The sequence below is a fragment of the Martes martes genome (assembly GCF_963455335.1).
Source record: "Martes martes genome assembly, contig: scaffold_138, whole genome shotgun sequence".
NCBI lineage: Eukaryota > Metazoa > Chordata > Mammalia > Carnivora > Mustelidae > Martes > Martes martes.
This window is the reverse complement of record NW_027666294.1, coordinates 121,535-141,936: the sequence shown is the minus strand read 5'-3', so window position 1 is coordinate 141,936 and position 20,402 is coordinate 121,535. Positions and strand designations below refer to the sequence as shown.

The 20,402-nt window shown below is 36.1% G+C and overlaps 1 protein-coding gene across 1 annotated transcript in view; it reads left to right on the top strand.

Moving 5' to 3' along the window:
- LOC308338090 (intermembrane lipid transfer protein VPS13B-like) overlaps nt 1-20,402 on the top strand; it is a 112,956-nt gene that overhangs the window by 16,364 nt on the left and 76,190 nt on the right. The window contains exon 3 of the mRNA XM_080831653.1: nt 20,071-20,242. Coding sequence (XP_080687779.1) covers nt 20,071-20,242 — 172 coding nt within the window. The remainder of the gene's footprint in view (nt 1-20,070; nt 20,243-20,402) is intronic.

Here is a 20,402-nt window from a genome sequence, read left to right as displayed (position 1 = left end):
GAAATATCTTAAAATAATTTAGCTGCTTTATTTTCCATACATGGCAGGAAGATTTTTGTGAAGACTGTTATGATATGATAACCAGTATTAGGGCTGAATCTAACTTTACAAATAAAAGGTGTCTGTGTATTAAATATTAAATATTTAATTTCTCTCCTTGCTCTCAAGATAATAGTTGTTAGGTGGAGATCAAGGTTAGCTATGTATCCTTTGAGTTTTTAAATTTCCCCTTAGAGAATTAGCTCATAAATGATGACATCTGAAAATACAATCCTTGTTTTCTCCTGTGTGTATGAATGCTACATCTATGACTCAATCTGTGGTTTAATTTATCCAGAATTCAAAATTTGTGCCCAAGTTTTCATTTTCTGATTTTTCTTTGTTTATTGTGCTGCTAGAATTGTGTGTAATGATCTTTGTAATTTTTGTTACTTTACTTTTGAGTTCTAGTATGTTAGGTATGTTACTGTGATCCCTTGAATTCCATTTTTAAAATTTTTTATAATTTTGATGAATTTGCCTGTATATTACTTACCAAATGGAAATAAACTTTGTTCTGTCACTGGAGAAGCTACTTAATAAATGGGCTTAGGGAGGACAATGAGGAGAGTGTACACATAAATTTTGTGTTAATCCATTTTAAAAGCCTTACTTCCTGTTTGGACATGGCATTCCTGGAAAGCTCTTAGCATCCCTTTGCTCCTTTTGGTACTTATCATCCTAATAATCTTTTGATTCTAAGAAGACATTTTATGAACAATACTGTCATGTAAGCAACAGAAGTCTCTGTATACAGATTTAAGTATAAATTGTGTGGTTAGTTAAAGCAGCGCTTCCCTACCTTTTTCATGTCATTGCATATATAGAAAATGATATTTATGTATGAAGTTATCAGAAAAATTTCTAAGTCACTGGAAGTTCCATTTACCTCAGATTCTGTCTGATGATTCAGAAAGCCAAGGGATCTATGTCTCAGCACAGTTGTGACACATCCCATGGTGTCTCCACACAGTATTTAGGAAGCTCTGAGTTTACTTTTAATATTTTTGTTATTGCCCCATAACTAGTTGTTGTTAAATTTAAATAAAATCGTTACATTGAGATTGTTTTATAATGATTTTCTACCCTCCTCTCCCATTATATCAAAATAGTAGTAGTATAAGAGCATAGGACAATTGTGATATATGCTTTAATTGTTGTGATACACTCTTCTTCATACAGCCAGGGCTAAGGAGAAAATTAAAAGTTAAATCATAATTACATATTTATTTAATCCAAAACAGGTTTTAGAAAATCTGTTGTTAAGTTTCATGGGTTATTTGACTGATTACTTGACTGCTTAGTTCTGAGTAAGTCCCAGTATTGTCCTTGTCTTTATAAGAGCTGGGAGCATAAAAGGTATACCCTTGATTAAACTGAAAATATTGCCATTGCATTATTTATATATAGAAATATGGCTGAACTCAGGGCCTAATGCAAAAATTTTATGGAGGAGATTTACATTAGCTTTATATTTTGGAGTACCCACTAAACTAAGTACTTTACAAGCAGTATTTCTTTTTTTTTTTTTAATTAATATGTAATGTATTATTTGCCCCAGGAGTACACGTCTGTGAATCATCAGGCTAACACATTTCATAGTACTCACCAAAGCACATACCCTCCCCAATGTCCATCACCCAGCCACCCGATCCTTACCCTCCTACCCCCAGCAACCCTCAGTTTGTTTTGTGAGATTAAGAGTCTCTTATGGTTTGTCTCCCTCCCAATCCCATCTTGTTTCATTTTTTCCCTCCTACCCCCCATGACCCTCCACCCTGCCTCTCAGCTTCCTCCTATCATAGAGATCATATGATAATTTTCTTTCTCTGATTGACTTTTTTCACTTAGCATGATACCCTCTAGTTCCGTCCACATCATTGCAAATGGCAAGATTTCATTTCTTTTGATGGCTGCATAGTATTCCATTGTGTGTGTGTGTGTGTGTATATATATATATATATATATACACACACACACACATATATATACATACCACATCTTCTTTATCCATTCATCTGTTGACGGACATCTAGGTTCTTTCCATAGTTTGGCTATTGTGGACATTGCAAGCAGTATTTCTTTTAATTCTCAATCCAATGTTATGAGGTGAGTAATATTATCTTTTCCCTTTTAGACTGAAAAATTTGTGGCTACAGAGGTTAAGTAATTTGCTTGAGGTCAGAGAGAGAATAAATAGCAAACCTGAAGTGAAAATTTCTGCATTTCGACCCAAGTCTATAATGTATACTATCATATGAATTATGGGACACAGTGCATTTGATAAATCTTTCTTTTTTAAGTAAATTTTTGCCACTAAGTATAGATGTATTATTTATCCCGCTCAGCACTTGTGGTTTTGTGGTATATATTTTTTCAGTTCTGGAATGTTCTCGGACAATATCACTTGAAAAAATACTTCTACATTATTTTAGTCTCTCTTTCTAGAACTTTTTCTCTTTCCATGTCTTTGAACCACTTTTTGTTTTGTTTTGGTTTTTGGTTTTTCCCCTTTTTTCACATTCATAAGCCTCTGTTTTCTTTCTAGGTTATTTCCTCAATTTCACTATTGTTACTGTCAGCTATTGTTAACTATTGACATATTGTTAATTATGATTTTATGTCCCACTTAACTTTTGTATGTCACTTTTTATTGTAAAATACATCAATAAAATTGCATTTTATTGTAAAATACACATAAAAATTACCATGTTAACGATTTTAAATGTACGATTCTGTGGCACTGTTGTGCAACCATCACCATCATCTACTTTTTTAATCTTACTCAACTGAAATTGTGTACCCATTACATAGTAACTCCCCATCGTAACCATTAAGCTTTCCAATCCATGAACATGGAACATCTTTCCATTTATGTGCATATTTTTTTCATTTCTTTAGCAATATTTTGTAGTTTTCAGCATACAAGTGTTAAACCTCCTTGGTTAAGTTTATTCCTAAGTATTTTGTTCTTTTTATTATTTATTTATTTGTTTGTTTATTTATTTATTTATTTATTTATTTTGAGAGGGAGGGAGAGAAAGATTCTTCAGCAGGCTCTGTGCTCAGCATGGAGCTCAATGCAGGTCTTGATCTTACAACTTTAAGATCATGACCTGAGTGGAAAGCAGGAGTCAGACATTCACCCTACTGAGCTACCCAGGTGCCCCAGTATTTTATTCTTTTTGATGCAGTTTAAATGGGATTATATTATTAATTTCCTTTACTGATTGTTCACTGCTAGTATATAGAAACACATTTTGCTGAATTTATTAATTCTAAAATTTGTGTGCGTGTGTGTGTGTGTGTGTGTGTGTGTGTGTGTAATCTTCAGGGTTTTCTATATAGAAGGTCATGTTTTTTGTGAACAAATATAATTTTATTTCTTCCTTTCCACTTTGGGTGCCCATTATTTCTTCATCTTCCCTAATTGCTCTGACTGGGACTTCCAGTAATATATTGAATAAATATTCCACTTAAAGTTTTAAATATTAGATAATATTTTTAAGTTGGACATAATTTTCTCTTTTGCCAGTAATTTTGTGTGAAGGGAACTATGTTTTAGCTCTAATAAATTTTGTACAAATAGCAAAAGACATAGTGAAAAATTGATGCTTTGTTGCTTTTTCTGTTTCTATGTTATATGTGCTTTTATGCTTTTTTTTATCTGAAATATGTGTAAAGTTTTTAATAAGGTAGAAGTAAAATGATTTAGACTGAAAGACTTCCATTGGTTCAGAGGTAAAGATGTCAAATAATTGAAGAAGTGTCTGTTCATATCTTCTGCCCATTTTTTAATAGGATTGTCTGTTTTGTGTGTGTTGAGTTTGAGGAGTTCTTTATAGATCCTGGATAATCAACCTTTTGTCTGCACTGTCATTTGCAAATATCTTCTCCCATTCTGTGGGTTGCCTCTTTGTTTTGTTGACTGTTTCCTTTGCTGTGCAGAAGCTTTCGATCTTGATGAAGTCCCCAAAGTTCTTTTTCACTTTTGTTTCCTTTGCCTTTGGAGACATATCTTGAAAGAAGTTGCTGTGGCTGATATCGAAGAGGTTATTTCCTATGTTCTCCTCTAGGATTCTGATGGATTCCTGTCTCATGTTGAGGTCTTTTATCCATTTCGAGTTTATCTTTGTGTATGGTGTAAGAGAATGGTCAAGTTTCATTCTTCTACATATAGCTTTCCAGTTTTCCCAGCACCATTTATTGAAGAGACTGTCTTTTTTCCACTGGATATTTTTTCCTGTTTTGTCGAAGATTATTTGACCATAGAGTTGAGGGTCCATATCTGGGCTCTCTACTCTGTTCCACTGGTCTATGTGTCTGTTTTTATGCCAGTACCATGCTGTCTTGGTGATCACAGCTTTGTAGTAAAGCTTGAAATCAGGTAACGTGATACCGCCAGTTTTATTTTTGTTTTTCAACATTTCCTTAGCAATTCGGGGTCTCTTCTGATTCCATACAAATTTTAGGATTATTTTCTCCAGCTCTTTGAAAAATACCGGTGGAATTTTGATCGGAATGGCATTAAAAGTATAGATTGCTCTAGGCAGTATAGACATTTTAACAATGTTTATTCTTCCAATCCAAGAGCATGGAATGGTCTTCCATCTTTTTGTGTCTTCTTCAGTTTCTTTCATGAGTGTTCTGTAGTTCCTCGAGTACAGATCCTTTACCTCTTTGGTTAGGTTTATTCCCAGGTATCTTATGGTTCTTGGTGCTATAGTAAATGGAATTGATTCTCTAATTTCCCCTTCTATATTTTGTTAGTGTATAAGAAAGCCACTGATTTCTGTACATTGACTTAGTATCCTGCCACGTTACTGAATTGCTGTATGAGTTCTAGAAGTGTGGGGGTGAAGACATACAAATGGCTATCAGACACATGAAAAAATGTTCATCATCACTAGCCATCAGGGAGATTCACATTAAAACCACATTGAGATACCACCTTACACCAGTTAGAATGGCCAAAATTAGCAAGACAGGAAACAACTTGTGTTGGAGAGGATGTGGAGAAAGGGGAACCCTCTTACACTGTTGGTGCGAATGCAAGTTGGTGCAGCCACTTTGGAGAACAGTGTGGAGATTCCTCAAGAAATTAAAAATAGAGCTTCCCTAAGACCCTGCAATTGCACTACTGGGTATTTACCCCAAAGATAAAGATGTAGTGAAAAGAAGGGCCATCTGTACCCCAATGTTTATAGCAGCCATGGCCACGGTCGCCAAACTGTGGAAAGAACCAAGATGCCCTTCAACGGACGAATGGATAAGGAAGATGTGGTCCATATACACTATGGAGTATTATGCCTCCATCAGAAAGGACGAATACCCAACTTTTGTAGCAACATGGACAGGACTGGAAGAGATTATGCAGAGTGAAATAGGTCAAGCAGAGAGAGCCAATTATCTTATGGTTTCACTTATTTGTGGAGCATAACAAATAACATGGAGGACAAGGGGAGATGGAGAGGAGAAGGGAGTTGAGGGAAGTTGGAAGGGGAGGTGAACCGTGAGAGACTATGGACTCTGAAAAACAACCTGAGGGTTTGAAGGGGCAGGGGGTGGGAGGTTGGGGGAACCAGGTGGTGGGTATTAGGGAGGGCACAGATTGCATGGAGCACTGGGTGTGGTGAAAAAACGGTGAATACTGTTACGCTGAAAAGAAATAAAAAATTAAAAAAAAAAAAGACGTCAAATAATGATTATATTATTTCAGCACTATACTAGATATGAAATAATTCTCCACTACCATCCGTTCCCTGTTATCTTTCTGTCAGAGGATAACCCTAATTTAAGTGATCGGTACAGTGCTTGGTGCAGAGTGGGTTTCAAACACATTGCTATTGAATATGTGGATGTTAAATGAATTGGGAATGTCAACTCATTATGACTAAGTTAAATCTGATTTATTATATTACAGGGTATGTATATAATTTACTAAGTCACTGCAAATATATTTTGATATAAATTCTAAAGCTATATAATGAGCTTTTTGGTTTTTGTCTATTGTTGTTTTAAACAGAATTATTTTATATTTTTTATCAGATCTGTTGTCTGAATATTTTGAGAGTCTAGTCCTTTGTTTGTTGTGTTTTTAACTTTTATTCATAATAGATAATAGATTGTTTCTTTATGTGTTATGTAACCTTGTATTGGGAGTGTTTCATTAGTGGAACTTTATCTATGAGACTTTTATATTATGGTTGAGGCCCTCTTCCCACAAAGGGATTTTGTGTGTTTGCATCTTTGAGGGACTCCAGGAGCTATTAGTAGCCTTAAAACCCTTTACTGTTAATTTCGTAATAAGAAGTTTCTTTTAAACATTCTCGCAGTATAAAATCATTGAGCCCCATGTTGGGCTCTGTGCTCAGCAGGGAATCTTCTAGAGATTCTCTCTCTCTTTCCCCCTCTTCTGTTGCCCCTCCACGTACTCTCTCTTGAAATAATAAAATTTTTTAAAAATGCATTTTTTCCTGTTTTATCTTGTAGGAGTTTTTTTTCTTTCTTTTTTTTTTCTTTCTTTTTTCTTTTTCTAACTTAGAGAGAGACGGGGAAGGGCAGAGTGGGAGAAAGAATCTTAAGCAGGCTCCACACCCAGCACAGAGGCCAATGCGGGACTCCATCTCATAACCCTGAGATCATGACCTGGGACGAAATTAAGAGTTAGACATTTAATCAACTGAGCCACCCAGGTGCTCCTTTTTTTTCTAATCTCTTAAATTGGATACTTAGCCTAATGTATGTTCAGCTTTTTACAAAATTTTAAACATTTAAGATAATGTCCGTTATCCTTAGAAGAATTTAAAATATGTGAATCGGGACATGGATATGTATACACACATAATAGATAGATGGACCAGGAAATTTAGTCCATAATGGATTCTGTTTCCTAGAGACAATTCTGTATTATACAGAAGGGGGAACAAAAATTTTAGTATGCAGCAAAAAATATAAAATACTGAGTCCATATTAGAATATTGATTTATAACTCAAAAGTAAAAAGTGACAGATTAACCTCTCATGTTGGAAGCTTTGGTTCACGGCAGAATTTGACTTCTATTCTTCATTGATTCAGGGGTTAAAATAGCTTTATGCAGCCTAGCTTAAAGAGGATATAAGATACACACACATACACACACACACACACACACACACACACACACACACAAAAGAGTATTACTCAGTCATAGAAAAGGATAAAATTTTGCCATTTGCAACAATATGGATAGAGCTGGAGAGTATTATGCTAAGTGAAATAAGTCAGTCAGAGAAAGATGATTTCACTCATATGTGGAATTTAGGAAACAAGACAAAGGAACAAAGAGCGGAAAAAGAGAGGGAGGCAAACTGAGGAACAGACCCTTCACTGTAGAGAACACAGTGGTGGTTAGCAGGTTGGAGGTAGGTGAGGGGATGGGTGAAGTAGGTGATGGGGATTAAGTAGGGCATTTGTGAGGAGCAAAGGGTGTTGTATGGAAGGGCTGAATCACTCTGTTGTACCCCTGAAACTTACATTACACTGTATGGTAACGAACAAGGATTTAAATAAAAAAAAACTTACATGAGGTGCTTCATTTGTTAGTCTGCAGTATTTAAAACATTTATTTTCAGTTAAATTTAAAGTGACTATGGGGAAAAATAGGTACATGTGGCCCAAAGCCAAAAACTACCAATTATAAAATAAGTAAGTCCTGGGGATATAATGTACAGCAGGGACTATAGAGTTAATAATACTCTATTCTGTGTTTGAAAGTCGGTAAGAGAGTAGGTCTTAAAAGTTCTCATCACAAGAGAAAAATAACCTGTAACTATGCATGGTGATGGATGTTAATAAGACTTATTGTGATCATTCACAGTATATATAAATAATGATCTGGTACACCTGAAACTATTACAATGTTACATGTCAGTTATATCTGTTGAGACATTTATTGAAAAACAAGTGAATATTGGACTGAGAAGTTGTTTGATAATAACTGCTATAGCAAAACTTTGGTCAGTTTTTTACTTATTATGGTACAGTAATATTAAGCAGTAAGCTATGTCAGATTATTAATTCAAACAACCCTTTAGAAAGTAAGTTTAGTTTGGAGTGCCTGGGTGGCTTAGACAACTAGGCAGCTATCTCTTGATTTCGGCTTAGGTCAAGATCTTAGGGTCATGGAATCAAGCTCAGGATTGGGCTCAGTAGGGAATCTGCTTAAAGATTCTCTCTCTTCCTTTCCTTCTGCCCCTCCCCTGTTCATGCACATGCTCCCTCTCTCTCAAATAACTAATTTTTTTTAAAGCTAAATTTAGTTTGAATACTGAGTTGTTATTTTAAGAATGTATTGTAATCATTTTAACTCTCCCCCCTTTTTAAAATTAATTTATTAATTTATTTTAATAAACATAAAATGTATTTTTATCCCCAGGGTACAGGTCTGTGAATCGCCAGGTTTACACATTGCACAGCACTCATCATAGCACATACCCTCCCCAATGTCCATATCCCCCCCACCCTCTCCCATCCCCCCTCCCCCCAGCAAACCTCAGTCTGTTTTTTGAGATTGAGTCTTTTATGGTTTGTCTCCCTCCCGATCCCATCTTCTTTCATTTTTTCTTTTCCTATCCCCCAACCCCCCCACATCGCATCTCCACTTCCTCATATCAGGGAGATCATATGACAGTTGTCTTTCTCCGATTGACTTATTTCGCTAAGCATAATACCCTCTAGTTCCATCCACGTCGTCGCAAATGGCAAGATTTCATTTCTTTTGATGGCTGTATAGTATTCCATTGTGTATATATAGCACATCTTCTTTATCCATTCATCTGTTGATGGACATCTAGATTCTTTCCATAGTTTGGCTATTGTGGACATTGCTGCTATAAACATTCGGGTGCACGTGCCCCTTCGGAGCACCACGTTTGTATCTTTAGGATATATACCCAGTAGTGCAATTGCTGGGTCGTAGGGTAGCTCTATTTTCAGTATTTTGAGGAACCTCCACACTGTTTTCCAGAGTGGTTGCACCAGCTTGCATTCCCACCAGCAGTGTAGGAGGGTTCGCCTCTCTCCGCATCCTTGCCAGCATCTGTCATTTCTTGACTTGCTAATTTTAGCCATTCTGACTGGTGTGAGGTGGTATCTCCTTGTGGGTTGGATTTGTATTTCCCTGATGCCGAGTGATGTGGAGCATTTTTTCATGTGTCTGTTGGCCATCTGGATGTCTTCTTTGCAGAAATGTCTGTTCATGTCCTCTGCCCATTTCTTGACTGGATTATTTGTTCTTTGGGTATTGAGTTTGATAAGCTCTTTATAGATTTTGGATACTAGCCCTTTATCTGATATGTCGTTTGCAAATATCTTCTCCCATTCTGTCAGTTGTCTTTTGGTTTTGTTAACTGTTTCCTTTGCTGTGCAAAAGCTTTTGATCTTGATGAAATCCCAATAGTTCATTTTTGCCCTTGCTTCTGTTGCCTTTGGCGATGTTCCTAGGAAGAAGTTGCTGCAGTTGAGGTCAAAGAGGTTGCTGCCTGTGTTCTCGTCAAGGAGGATTTGGATGGATTCCTTTCTTACATTGAGGTCCTTCATCCATTTTGAGTCTATTTTCATGTGTGGTATAAGGAAATAGTCCAATTTCATTTTTCTGCATGTGGCTGTCCAATTTTCCCAGCACCATTTGTTGAAGAGGCTGTCTTTTTTCTATTGGACATTCCTTCCTGCTTTGTCGAAGATTAGTTGACCATAGAGTTGAGGGTCTATTTCTGGGCTCTCTATTCTGTTCCATTGATCTGTGTGTCTGTTTTTGTGCCAGTACCATACTGTCTTGATGATGACAGCTTTGTAATAGAGCTTGAAGTCCAGAATTGTGATGCCACCAACTTTGGCTTTCTTTTTCAATATTCCTTTGGCTATTCGAGGTCTTTTCTGGTTCCATATAAATTTTAGGATTATTTGTTGTATTTCTTTAAAAAAATGGATGGGATTTTGGTAGGGATTGCATTAAATGTGTAGATTGCTTTAGGTAGAATAGACATTTTCACAATATTTGTTCTTCCAATCCATGAGCAGGGAACATTCTTCCATTTCTTTGTGTCTTCCTCAGTTTCCTTCATGAGTACTTTATAGTTTTCTGAGTACAGATTCTTTGCCTCTTTGGTTAGGTTTATTCCTAGGTATCTTATGGTTTTGGGTGCAATTGTAAATGGGACTGACTCTTCAATTTCTCTTTCTTCTGTCTTGTTGTTAGTGTAAAGAAATGCGACTGATTTCTGTGCATTGACTTTATATCCTGACACTTTACTGAATTCCTGTACAAGTTCTAGCAGTTTTGGAGTGGAGCCTTTTGGGTTTTCCACATAGAGTATCATATCATCTGCAAAGAGTGATAGTTTGACTTCTTCTTTGCCAATTTGGATGCCTTTAATTTCTTTTTGTTGTCTGATTGCTGAGCCTAGGACTTCTAGTACTATGTTGAACAGCAGTGGTGATAACGGACATCCTTGCCGTGTTCCTGACCTTAGCGGAAAAGCTTTCAGTTTTTCTCCATTGAGAATGATACTTGCGGTGGGTTTTTCATAGATGGCTTTGACAATATTGAGGTATGTGCCCTCTATCCCTACACTGTGAAGAGTTTTAATCAGGAAGGGATGCTGCACTTTGTCAAATGCTTTTTCAGCGTCTATTGAGAGTATCATATGGTTCTTATTCTTTCTTTTGTTAATGTATTGTATCACATTGATTGATTTGCGGATGTTGAACCAACCTTGCAGCCCTGGAATAAATCCCACTTGGTCGTGGTGAATAATCCTTTTAATGTACTGTTGGATCCCATTGGCCAGGATTTTCGTGAGAATTTTCGCATCTGTGTTCTTCAAGGATATTGGTCTGTAATTCTCTTTTTTGGTGGGATCCTTGTCTGGTTTTGGGATCAAGGTGATGCTGGCCTCATAAAATGAGTTTGGACGTTTTCCTTCCATTTCTATATTTTGGAACAGTTTCAGGAGAATAGGAATTAATTCTACTTTAAATGTTTGGTAGAATTCCCCTGGGAAGCCGTCTGGCCCTGGACTTTTGTTTTTTGGAGATTTTTGATGACTGTTTCAATCTCCTTCCTGGTTATGGGTCTGTTCAGGTTTTCTCTTTCTTCCTGGTTCAGTTGTGGTAGTTTAGATGTCTCTAGAAATGTATCCATTTCTTCCAGATTGTCGAATTTGTTGGCCTAGAGTTGCTCATAGTATGTTCTTATAATTGTTTGTATTTCTTTGGTGTTGGTTGTGATCTCTCCTCTTTCATTCATGATTTTATTTATTTGCGTCCTTTCTCTTTTCTTTTTGATAAGTCTGGCCAGGGGTTTGTCAATCTTGTTACTTCTTTCAAAGAACCAGCTCTAGTTTCGTTGATTTGTTCTATTGTTTTTTTTTAGTTTCTATTTCATTGATTTCTGCTCTGATCTTTATGATGTCTCTTCTCCTGCTGGGTTTAGGCTTTCTTTGTCGTTCTTTGTCCAGCTCCTTTAGGTGTAGGGTTAGGTTGTATATTTGAGACCTTTCTTGTTTTTTGAGAAAGGCATGTACCGCGATACATTTTCCTCTCAGGACTGCCTTTGTTTTGTCCCACAGGTTTTGAACCGTTGTGTTTTCATTATCATTTGTTTCCATGAATTTTTTCAATTCTTCTTTAATTTCCTGGTTGCCCCATTCATTTTTTAGAAGGATGCTGTTTAGTCTCCATGTATTTGCGTTCTTTCCAAATTTCCTCTTATGATTGAGTTCTAGCTTCAGAGCATTGTGGTCTGTAAATATGCAGGAAATGATCCCAATCTTTTGATACCGGTTGAGACCTGATTTATGACCCAGGATGTGGTCTGTTCTGGAGAATGTTCCATGTGCACTAGAGAAGAATGTATATTCTGTTGCTTTGGGATGGAATGTTCTGAATATATCTGTGATGTCCATCTGGCCCAGTGTGTCATTTAAGGCCTTTATTTCCTTGTTGATCTTTTGCTTAGGTGATCTGTCCATTTCAGTGAGGGGAGTGTTAAAGTCCCCTGCTATTATTGTATTACTGTTGATGTATTTCTTTGATTTTGTTATTAATTGGCTTATATAGTTGGCTCCTCCCATGTTAGGGTTATAGATATTTAAGATTGTTAGGTCTTCTTGTTGGACAGACCCTTTGAGTATGATATAGTGTCCTTCCTCATCTCTTATTATAGTCTTTGGCTTAAAATCGAATTGATCTGATATAAGGATTGCCACCCAGCTTTCTTCTGATGTCCATTAGCATGGTACATTGTTTTCCACCCCCTCACTTTAAATCTGGAGGTGTCTTCGGGTCTAAAATGAGTTTCTTGTAGGCAGCATATTGATGGGTTTTGTTTTTTTATCCATTCTGATATCCTGTGTCTTTTGATTGGGGCGTTTAGCCCATTAACATTCAGGGTAACTATTGAGAGATGTGAATTTAGTGCCATTGTATTGCCTGTAAGGTAACTATTACTGTATATTGTCTCTGTTTCTTTCTGATCTACTCCTTTTAGGGTCTCTCTTTGCTTAGAGGACCCCTTTCAATATTTCCTGTAGAGCTGGTTTGGTGTTTGCAAGTTCTTTCACCTTTTGTTTGTCCTGGAAGCTCTTTATCTCTCCTTCTATTTTCAATGATAGCCTAGCCGGATATAGTATTCTTGGCTGCATGTTTTTCTCGTTTACTGCTCTGAATATATCATGCCAGTTCTTTCTGGCCTGCCAGGTCTCTGTGGATAGGTCCGCTGCCAATCTAATGTTTTTACCCTTGTATGTTACAGACTTCTTTTCCTGGGCTGCTTTCAGAATTTTCTCTTTGTCGCTAAGACTTGTAAATTTTACTATCAGGTGATGAGGTGTGGACCTATTTTTATTGATTTTGAGGGGCGTTCTTAGCATCTCCTGGATTTTGATGTTTGTTCCCTTCGCCATATTAGGGAAATTGTCTACAATGATTGTCTCCAATATACCTTCTGCTCCCCTCTCTCTTTCTTCTTCTTCTGGAATCCCAATTATTCTGATGTTGTGTCATCTTATGGTGTCGCTTACCGCTCGAATTCTCTCCTCATGGTCCAGTATTTGTTTGTCCCTCTTTTGTTCAGCTTCTTTATTCTCTCTCATTTGGTCTTCTATATCACTAATTCTTTCTTCTGCCTCATTTATCCTAGAGGTAAGAGCCTCCATTTTTTATTGCACGTCATTAATAGCTTTTTTGACTTCAACTTAGATTTTAGTTCTTTAATTTCTCCAGAAAGGGCTTTTATCTCTCTGGAAATGGTTTCTCTTATATCTTCTATGCCTTTTTCAAGCCTGGCTAGAACCTTGAGAATCGTCATTCTGAACTCTAGATCTGTCATATTACCAATGTCCGTATTGATTAGGTCCCCAGCCTTCCGTACGGCCTCTTGTTCTTTTTTTTTGAGGTGAGTTTTTCCGCCTTGTCATTTTGTCCAGATAAGATTTGCTTTCTCCTCCTCTGGAATTCCGCTGTTCTTGGTGAGTGAAGTTGGTCTTGGCTGGGTTTCTTGTTGATCTTCTGGGGCAGGGGCCTGTTTTAGTGATTCTCAAGTGTCTTTGCCCCAGGCGGAATTGCACCACCCTTACCAGGGGCCGGGCTAAGTCATCCGCTGGGGTTCGCTTTCGGGAGCTTTTGTTCCCTGAGTGCTTTCCGTAGAGTTCCGGGGGACGGGAATGAGTATGGCGGCTTCCCAATCTCTGGCCCGGAGGAGCTGAGAGCTCGGGGTCCCGCTCGTCAGTGCACCCTCATAGAAAGGCGCCCAACCGCCCCCGACTCCCTGGCCTCTGGTTGCACTTGGAAAAAAGCACCCTGTCGCCTCCGTCTCCGTCGCCTCCGGCCGCACTCCAAGCCCACTCAGCCTGCGACCGGTTCAAGGTAACCCCGAGCTGAGAGCTCACTCCTTGGCTTTGTCGCTGTAGCCGGCTTCCCTGCTCTAATACCTCCGAACTCTGCGACACTCAGACACCTCCGGTCCTTCTGTAACCCCGCCAGACCTGGGGTTACGCTGACCCTGCATGGCCTGCCCCCTGGTTTAGCCTCGGGGGCGATGTCCCTCCGTGGAGCAGACTTTTAAAAGTCCTGATTTTGTGCTCCGTTGCTCCGCCGCTTGCCGGGAGCCGGCCCCTCCCCCGTGGTCTGTCTTCCCGTCGCTTTGGATTCACTTCTCTGAAGGTCCTACCTTTCAGAAAGTGATCGATTTTCTGTTTCTAGAATTGTTGTTCTTCTTCTCTTTGATTTCCCATTGGATTTGTAGGTGTTCACAATGCTTAGATAAGCTATATAGCTGATCTCCTGCTCCCTGATGTCGTCTCAGCCTGCTACTTCTCCGCCATCTTGACTCCTCTCTTCTAACTCTCCCACTTGTTTCATTCAATATTTATCTTTAAATGGTTTTATCTTCAACATTTAGGAAGACATTTTTATTCAAAATGTGGGAATCATGGGGCACTTGGGTGGCTCAGTTGGCTGAGCATCTGACTCATGATCACAGCTCAGCTCTTGATCTCAGGATCAGGAATTCAAGCCCTGTGTTGAGCTCCACTTTTGGGGTGGAGCCTACTTTAAAAAAATGTGGTAGTTTTAGCATTTAGCTTATCATCTAATCAATTGAATAGCTGTTGCAAGACAAAAATAATATATCAAAATAGATTAGAGAAGTGGAGCTTATTTTTTAGCCTTTGCATACATCAATAAAATACTTTGTAATGCTTTTCCTATTTCCAAATAATCATATTCACATATTCACCATCACAATTATTGACTTACTTGATTTTGCTTTTTAAATCTAAAGAGTTATATAAATTAACCTATCAATCTGAGGTCACCTTACATTTTTTTAAGGTTTTATGTAAATTCCAGCTAACATACAGTGCAATATTTGTTTCAGGCGTATAGCATTTGTCTTTCTCTGACTTACTTTTCTTAGCATAATACTATGTAGCTCCAACCAGGTTGTTACAAATGACAAGATTTCATTCTTTTCTATGGCTGAGTAATATTCCATTGTATATATACATGCCACATCTTCTTTATCCATTCATTAGTCAATGGACACTTGGATTCCTTCCATAATTTGGCTGATAATGCTGCTATAATCATTGGGGTGCTTGTACCCCTTTGAATTAACATTTTTGTGTTCTTTGGGTAAGTACCTTATAATGCAATTGTGGGATCATAGGGTAGTTTTGTGGGTTTTTTTAAGATTCATTTATTTGAGGGGTGCCTGGATGGTTCAGTGGGTTAAGCGTCTACCTTTGGCCCAGGTCATGATCTCAGGGTCCTGGGATTGAGCCCCGCATCGGGCTCTCTGCTCAGCGGGGAGCCTGCTTCCCCCTCTCTCTCTGCCTGCCTCTCTGCCTACTTGTGATCTCTCTCCTTGTCAAATAAATAAATAAATAAATAATCTTAAAAGAAAAAAAAGATTTATTTATTTGAGAGAGAGAGCAGTGGGGAGGGACAAAGGGAGAGAAAGAGAATCTAACGTAGACTCCTTGCTAAGCTCAGAGCCTGACACGGGGCTCAATACCACATTGCTGAGATCGTGACCTGAGCCGAAATCAAGAGTTGCACACTTAACCAAACCACGCAGGTACCCCAAATTTTATAATTTCTTTATGTCCTTTAGATATGAACCCTTTAGCAGATATGTCATTTGCAAATATTTTCTCCCATTCTGTAGATTGCCTTTTAGTTTTGTTGATTGTTTCCTTTGCTGTGCAGAAGCTTTTTATTTTGATCAAGTCTCAGTAGTTTGTTTCCTTTGTCTCGGGAGACATATCTAGAAAGAAATTGCTGTGAGGCCACCTTACATTTGTTGTGCCTATTTATATCAATTATGTATCTGGGAAAGTTTTTGAAATCACAGTTTTGAATTTTTTATTTCTAATTAATATATGCATTCAAAAACATTAATAAAAGTTTTAAAACATTTACTATTTAAAGTATTATTTTTCTTGCTGAGTCAGGTCAAATATATTAATTATTTTGGCTATAAAGAATTCACTATACATGAATCTGGTTTTAAAAAGCACACTCTTTACATTTGTTTGTATTAAGAAGAAGAGAAGATTTTGTTTATATGAACCTTGGGTGATTTATACTTTAAACTATGAGTAATTCTTTTTATGTTGACATGTTGATAGGAAGTACCATACTTTTCAGTGAATTTAACTCTAGCTTCCTGAATATCAATCTGGATGGTCGTAGAGGGGGAAATAGGAGTAAGACGCGTAAGTACGAAGCTTAAAAACAGTTCATCATTTTTCCCACCCTTGCATTGAAATAGTGAGACCAAAGGTAGTGAAAACCACAGCAGGCCACTTGTTACTGTTGACTTAAGTATAAACCGTGGTGGAAGTGTTTAGCCCTTTGGGAAGTTTTGTGATTGAACAAGAATGCTGGAGTTATTTTGATAAGGGAGAGTAGCAGTGTGGCCAAAACTATGATCATCCCTGAGCTCTGAAGCAGGCCAAGGATGAAGGGCTGCAGTGTTTGCTCTTCCAGATGAACAAAGATAAATTCAGCTAGAAAAATAAACTCAGTTCTTTTGGTCAATTTGCAACAAAATGGTGAAAGAATTGAACGGTATATTTTAGAACTTGGCATAAAGAGGTGTGGGAAAATAGTTCAGCATCTCCAATTCTGGCTCAATTTTTGCTATAGATTTGGAAATCGAGCAGAAAATTAATGCAAAAACATATTTAACAACAGCACACCAAATGTTGTAAATCCAAAAGGAAAATTAGAACTGTGTGAGGAAGGAGAGCAAAAGTCTTTTTCAGGAGTGCTTACTTATTAAATTTGAAGCCACAGTTTTCTTAACATTTCTACTGAATATACCTAATAATATTTTTTAAAAAAAACTAGGTCACATTGACTTGAGGTGCTCTTTTCTCTGCAGTTTCCATTCTTGGGATTATGATGTTCTTCTAAGTCTTGAAGGATAATTTAATTTATGAATGCTTCTGCTCTAAGAACCTACCCATAAAGAAAGGCATCTTGACTACATTATGTGTCTTTTATTGAATTTGACTTTGTAAAATACATCCTTTTCTGGGATTAGTTTGTGCTTTTCATTAGGTGTTGTGTTACTTCAGGCAGCAACCCAAACCCTGAATTTTTGTATACCTTCTCAAATTGTAAGAATTTCAATGATAGCAGAGTTAGGACTACTTACTTTGGAAAAGAATTTATATGAGAACATCAGAGTGAGCTGTCTGCTTTGCTTGGTGAAGTGGAACAAGGAATGACTACGCTATCTTCAGATTTAAGTCTATAGTTTTCTGTCACAGTAAATCATAGGACACTTTTGTTTTGCTATGCCTGGGCCTAAGTATTCCAACAATAAATACTTGTCTGTTCTTTTGTGAAAATCATCCCTGTTTGGTCTCCTTCTGGGGATTCAAGGAAATTAAAATCTCCTTCAGATTGACAAGTATTACAGAACTTAGATTCAGGTAAACACTTCATGTAGACACTAAATAGACCCGGGTAGATGGTATGTTTGTGGTAGTGAGAGCACAAATTGTGGTTTGGTTTTGTATGAGATTTTACTCATTGTCCCTGCTCTGAGTTGCCAGATTAGTGGCTTCTGCTCTGAGAAACTTTCCATAGAAAACAGTATACTCACCACATTATGTGATCTTCTTATCAAATTTTAAGAAATTTTTTGTTCTGCCTGTTGACTACTGATCATGACTCCTTAGCATAGGAAGTGAACATCTTGTTTGAGACATTCAAAGCAAAAACAAATTATTATAAGTTGAGGACATATGGCAAAGGAAAATGTGCTAAAGTTAGGAAGATAACAATGAGAAAGGCAAGAGATTGTTGAATACCAAATTCTGTAAGACTTGTGAGTATACAATTTCTAAGTAGTGGTTCAGTTTGATGGTGATAAATTATACCTACTAGTTACAAATTTCTTATTATATGTAAATCACTTCACATTTATGTTCTTATTTCTTTTTACCAACTCTAAGAGATAAATATCAAAATAACCATTTTGCAGAGGAAGAAACAAACTCCCAAGAGATTAAATCCCATGGTTAGGGTCTAAAGAAGTCCTTAACCGTAGTGATCATGCTGCTTACCAGACTGAGTTTAAGTACATATAACTAGTTTAAAAGTACATACACATCTTTTAAAAAAATAAGCATGCTATAGTGTATTCGATCAATTCTCAGAGAATGGGTGTTTTTGAGGGTTTTAAACGGACAGCAAAGTTGGAATTTTAAAAACCCAAATACTTGGTAGTTAATCCTACAAGAATAGAATACAAGAGTGACTGATCACTGTCCCTGGCACCACGTCTTCCTGCTTCTGAGGCTGAAGCTATTCAATTCCATACCAGGATTTATTTTTCTCCAGCCCACTTAACAGCTTCTGAAAAGATTTAACAAAAACAACGATGACCAAATGAACTTTTTACAGAAAGTCTGTTGTACCAAATGCGGGAACTTACATATTTATAATTCATTATGTATTTGTTGAATTGAATAAACTCATGCTCTTTACCTCTAACGATTTAGCCATATAAATTATTTTTAAGAATCTATTGTTGGGACATGTGCCTGGCTTAGTAGGGCATGTGACTCTTAATCTTGGGTTGTAAGTTTGAGCCCCATGTTGGGTATAGAGATTACTTAAATTTTTTTAAAAATCTGTCAAATCCAACTTTTTAATGTCTTATTAAAATATGTGAGGCATGATAAATGTTAAGCCATGCTAATTATGCTAATCAATTTGCTATGGATATTGTAGATTCACATAAGTACTTCATAGCAGGGGTAGACAAACCTCTGGTTTCTATAAATGACTATATAGTAAATATTTTAGGTTTTGTGGACCATAGCATCTCTATAGAAACTACCTAACTGCTACATGGCAGCCATAGGCAATAGGTAAATGAATGAGTATGGCTGTGATCTAGTAAAACTTTTATTTCCAAAAATAGACAAGATTTGGCCCCTGGCTATAGCTTAGCTTGTAGACTCTGCTCTCTAAGGAAATACCCATTGGTACAACCCAAACTTGTTCTGGATCTTATGTACTCTTGAGGAGACTGGAATGACATGCATGGACATTTCAACTATAAAAAAACGTGTGATTAGTACATATATTATTATATATGTACTATTATATATGTACATATATACATGTATGTATATATAGTATATATATACTATATATATACTATATAGTATATATATACTATATATACATACATGTATATATGTACATATATAATATATATACATGTATGTATATATACATGTATGTATATATATGTATATATGTATATATGTATATGTATATATACATGTATATATATGTATATATATGTATATATGTATATATACGTATATGTATATGTATATATGTATATATGTATATATGTATATATGTATATATACATGTATGTATATATATGTACTATATATACTATATAGTATATATAGTATATATATACTATATATATACATACATGTATATATATACATATATAATAGTACATATATAATAATATATGTACTAATAGTATATATACTATTATATATGTACTATTATTATAGTACATATAATATTAACATATAATATTATAATACATATAATATTAATATATTAATATATTAATATATTAATATTTAATTTAATTTATTATTATTAAATTATTAAATTATTTATTATTATTAAATTAATATTAATATTAATTTAATATTTTAATATATTAATATTACATATTAATATTAGTACATATATAATAATATATGTACTAATAGTATATATATACTATTATATATGTACTATTATTATAGTACATATAATATTAACATATAATATTATAATACATATAATATTAACATGTATCAGCATAAGCATTTAAATGTTTATTGTTAGCAAATATATGTTATGGAAAAGTTATCAGTGGTAATTTCAAATTTTATATAATTTTTAAGGTTATTTTTATTTGTTACACAGTTGTTTTTTTCTCATCCCAGGGAGATTCTATACAAGCAGGTGATGATTCACCATTTTCAGATTCTGTGACTTTGGAACAAACTACAAGTAACATTGGTGGAGCCAGTGGACGGATTAGTCTGTGGATGCAGTGGGTGCTCCCCAAAATTACTATAAAACTCTTTGCTCCAGATCCTGAGAATAAAGGCACAGGTACAGGGTTACTTCTCTTCTCTACTGAAAAGATAAAATATTAAACACTATTCTTAGAAGAAATAGTAGACTTTAGTTTTATTTATAACTGTCACTTAAACATCATTAGATCTAACTTAGGTGATTTCTATTAGCAGTACTAATATATTGAATATAATAC